This window comes from Cebus imitator, unplaced genomic scaffold (assembly GCF_001604975.1).
Source record: "Cebus imitator isolate Cc_AM_T3 unplaced genomic scaffold, Cebus_imitator-1.0 Scaffold211, whole genome shotgun sequence".
Classification (NCBI taxonomy): domain Eukaryota; kingdom Metazoa; phylum Chordata; class Mammalia; order Primates; family Cebidae; genus Cebus; species Cebus imitator.
The window spans coordinates 288,518-293,301 of record NW_016107526.1 but is presented as its reverse complement, the minus strand read 5'-3'; the positions used below and the strand labels follow the sequence as shown (position 1 = coordinate 293,301).

At 40.5% G+C, this 4,784-nt stretch overlaps 1 protein-coding gene across 2 annotated transcripts in view; it reads right to left on the bottom strand.

Annotated features, from left to right (window-relative positions):
* The window catches only part of IPO11 (importin 11), a 210,053-nt gene that overhangs the window by 192,996 nt on the left and 12,273 nt on the right, over positions 1-4,784 (bottom strand). For both annotated transcript variants that reach the window (XM_017548572.2, XM_017548574.2), the window contains exon 2: positions 3,201-3,344. In XM_017548572.2, the coding sequence (XP_017404061.1) occupies positions 3,201-3,338 (138 nt within the window). In that variant the 5' untranslated portion in view covers positions 3,339-3,344. The remainder of the gene's footprint in view (positions 1-3,200; positions 3,345-4,784) is intronic.

Sequence of the window (4,784 nt, the reverse complement as noted above, 5' to 3'; positions counted from 1 at the left end):
TTTTTTTGAGACGGCATTTCACTCCCGTTGCACAGGCTGGAGTGCAGTGGCACGATCTTGGCTCACTGTAACCTCCACCTCCCACCTCCCGGGTTCAAGCGATTCTCCTTCCTCAGCCTCCTGAGTAGCTGGGATTACAGGCGTGTAATGACCAGCTACCTATTGTATTTTTAGCAAAGATAGGGTTTTGCCATGTTGGCTAGGCTGGTCTAGAACTCCTGACCTCAGGTGATCTATCCGCCTTCGCCTCCCAAAGTACTAGGATTACGGGAATGAGCTACTGCACTCAGCCAACTATTTGTTAAAAAGGAATGCAGGCTGGATGTGGCGGCTCACACCTGCAATCCCAGCACTTTGGGAGGCTGAGGCAGGTGGATCATTTAAGGTCAGGAGTTCGAGACCAGCCTGGCCAACATGGTGAAACTCCCATCTCTACTAAAAGGACAAAAAATTAGCTAGGCATGGTGGCAGGCACCTGTAATTCCAGCTACTCAGAAAGCTGAGACAGGAGAACTGCGTGAACACGGGTGTCAAAAGTTGCAGTGAGCTGAGATCCTGCCACTGCACTCTGGGCTCAAGCAACAGAGCGAGACTCCGTCTCAGAAAAAAATAAAATGAATGTACACTATAGTTATTTTTAGAAAATCATGTGTAAATACAAAAAAAAAACGATTACAATAGTTGTGTAACTCCCATTTATTCTTTTAAACCGCTGGCAACTGGGTGCAAGTCCCTCTTTTGGGTCTCCATTATAAAAGATGCACTTCTTTTACCAGATTAATCACATTTGATCTTGACACATTACATGTCCACCTTCTATACTAGATTGAGTCTTGTCTATGTCTAGATCCTAGCACAGTGCCTGGCAAAGCAGAAACTTCCTAACTTTCTACTGAGCAAATGAGAGAATGAATGGAAGTAATATGGGAATATTGTAAAAGTTGGTGAGTCTATCTCAACTACTCTTGGGAAAACAAGAAAAGTCATGCTGCAGATGTCAATCCAAGTTGAAATATCCTATAAGTACTTTGAGTAACAGGACTAGTACATAAACCTGAGATCATGTATACAAATATAGGAGTCTCCTGACTAGAATGGACAGCTAGGGAAGATCAAATGTGCCAAGATAGTGAGTATAGAAGAAAAAGGAAGACTAAAACACAGCAGCTTGTTCATCTACTATAAATATAATCTGTTCCACAATATAAAAGAAATGTTATATCCCTCCTTTAAGAATAAAATTACAGCTAGTAAAAATAAAGACATTGGGAGGCTGAGGTGGGAGGATCACTTGAGCCCAAGGAGTTTGGGACCAGCCTGGGCAACAAAGCAAGACCCTGTCTCTACTTTAAAAAAAAAAAAAAAAGACCTAGGCATTTAAAATTATTGACAATGTATAGTTATTTATACATAAAGACAACAGTTAAGCAATGCCTATTGGTTTTTAAGGTCCAGCAGTAATTAAAATAAGAAATTCTAAAAGTGTTTTATATTTTGGCCTGAAACAGCTCAATTCTAATTATAGAGCATATTCATTTAAATAAGTGTAAGAAGAGTAAAGATACTCAAGAGATTGTCTTTTTTTTTTTTTTTTCCGACGGAGTTTCACTCTTCTTGCCCAGGCTAGAGTACAACGGCGGAATCTTGGCTCACTGCAACCTCCGTCTCCCGGGTTCAAGCTGCCTCGGCCAAGCAGCTGGGACTACAGACAGGCGCCACCACATCCAGCTAATTTTATATTTTTAGTACAGATGGGGTTTCACCGTTGGTCATGTTGCTCTCTAACTCCTGACCTCAGGTGATCCACCTGCCTCAGCCTCCCAAAGTGCCGGGATTACAGGCAAGAGTCACCATGCCCGGCCCTACTCAAGATAATTTCTAAAGATTTATACTATGCCTAAAATGTACAAACATGATGCTAGGATTACATAAAGAATAAGATATTTTTTTAGTATCTTTTAAAATCAATCTTTTTTTTTTTTTACCTTTTTGTTACTGACCCAAACAGTCTACGTTTTTTGTTATATTCAGAATAACAAGTCTGACTCTAAACAATTTCCCTTACAGTCATGACCAATATTTTCTTCAATCTAATAAACAAATCAAATTTTCTGGGCCAAGAAGTATATGACAACTGTTATCACTTATTTTGCAAGATATGGTAAACAATTTTGCTCTGAATCTATGACCCAGTCACAAATATTGAATCAGTTTTTAACCCAACCCAGCTTTGTTGTCCTGACCAGAAGCTAAACCTTAAACACTAATCAGAGTTCTCAATTTCTCAGAAGAAAAGTATAAGGAAGCTGTTTAACACAAAATGACTTCTTTCATTCTGGCATTGAGAAAATAATTTTGATTAACTAGTCAAAAACTTTAAACTCCAATAAAGGTTTGGTTAAAGCACATATTGTTAATTAATTATACTATTTCCCATTACACCCAAGAAAAAATCAGTTGGGCCAAGAAAATGAAATTTTTAGACGAGAAAAGAAAATATTTTAAAGTGAAATGTGTGGTATGCCTGATGTGGAGATCTGAACAACTATTGCAACATAAATTACATGGGGTAAAGACAAGGACAGAATATGAAAGTGTGCTACCTGAAGTCCTGATGGTAGCTACTATAACATATTAAAACCGAAGATCACCGGGCGCGGTGGCTGACGCCTGTAATCCCAGCACTCTGGGAGGCCGAGGCGGGTGGATCATGAGGTCAAGAGATTGAGACCATCCTGGTCAACATGGTGAAACCCCGTCTCTACTAAAAATACAAAAAAAAATTGGCTGGGCATGGTGGGGCGTGCCTGTAATCCCAGCTACTCAGGAGGCTGAGGGAGGAATATTGCCTGAACCCAGGAGGCGGAGGTTGCGGTGAGCCGAGATTGCGCCATTGCACTCCAGCCTGGGTAACAAGAGCGAAACTCCGTCTCAAAAAAAAAAAACAAACCGAAGATCATCACAGTTTTGCCTTCTGAACAGATGTTACATATGCCTTGCTTATTTTTATATTTATGAACAAATATTTCTTATCAACCCTTAAGAAGTCATAAAGTAGTAAGACAACGGCGGAAGCAACAGCAGCCAAACATTTGAATCTATTTCACTAAACTACCAATAAAACTAAGTTTTAAAAACAATCAAATTAATGTTGTCTCATTTTATTAAAAAGGAAAGTACACAATTTTAGAACAACTTACCAGCAACACTGAATAGAAACCTGGCTGTGTTTCCCACTGCTTCAACTGCTCCTCAGCTGGTTTTAACACAGCAGTATCCTGACTGGTGGCCTGTGTTAAGACCTGAAGAACAACAGTGCTGGCACTATTGAGATCCATGGAAACCTGGCAATGATAAGTTAACATACTTGACTATACACTATAAGTAATAAAAATTCAACAATAATATAAACAGAGACAAAGATCTTTCATGTTCTCAACTACTCCTATTCATCTACTCCTTCATGTTTCTGGCTTTCTGCCTTCTTTGTGTATACCCATAATCTTCTTTAAAATTCATAATCAAATTATTTTTGCTTAAATCAATTTATTTCTAAAGGGAATTATCTTTCACTGTTCCATAAATAGAAGATAATAAATTGAGGGAGGGGAGACACACACAAACTTCAAAGGTTCTACATTTTGAGAAAGTACCATTATGTGCTCAAGACTAAGCATAATGCCCTCTGTCTTCATTTTAAAAAAGGAGATTAATAAGTATTATAGGACCGGGCACAGTGGCACAATCCTGTAATCCCAACACTTTGGGAGGCTGAGATGGGTGGATCACCTGAGGTCAGAAATTTGAGACAAGCCTGACCAACATGGTAAAACCCCATCTCTACTAAAAATACAAAAGATAGCCAGGCATGGTGGCACACACCTGTAATCCCAGCTGCTCAGGAGGCTGAGGCAGGAGAACTGCCAGAACCCAGGAGGCGGAGGTTGTGGTGAGCCGAGACCGCACCATTGCACTCCACCCTGGGCAACAAGAGTGAAACTCCACCACCAAAATAAATAAATAAATAAGTGTTATAGGCCAAGCACAGTGGCTCACGCCTATAATCCTAACACTTTGGGATGCCGAGGTGGACAGATCACAAGGTCAGGAATTTGAGACCAGGCTGACCAATATGGTGAAACCCTGTCTCCACTAAAAACACAAAAGTTAGCCAGATGTGATGGCACGCTCCTGAACTACTCAGGAAGCTGAAGCAGGAGAATTGGTTCAACCCAGGAGGTGGAAGTTGCTGTGAGGTGAGATCGTGCCACTGCACTCCATCCTGCGCAACAGAGAGAGTATCCATCTCTAAATAAACAAATAAATAAATGTTATAAAAGCATTAAACCATATAGACAGAGCAAGACTCCCTCTCTAAATGAATGAATGAATGATTGTTATAAAAGCATTAAATCATATGTTAGCACCTAACATTATACTTGACAAAATCAGAAGATAGAAAAGAAAACTAAAAAGAATTGTTTTGACTCACTGGTAAAATACTTTGTAACATCATCTTAACATGCCACCAGTAGTACATGTCCAGATTATCTTAAGAAATATACAAAATGGGCCGGGCGCGGTGGCTCACGCCTGTAATCCCAGCACTTTGGGAGGCCGAGGCGGGTGGATCACGAGGTCAAGATATCGAGACCATCCTGGTCAACAAGGTGAAACCCCGTCTCTACTAAAAATACAAAAAATTAGCTGGGCATGGTGGCGCATGCCTGTAATCCCAGCTGCTCAGGAGGCTGAGGCAGGAGAACTGCCAGAACCCAGGAGGC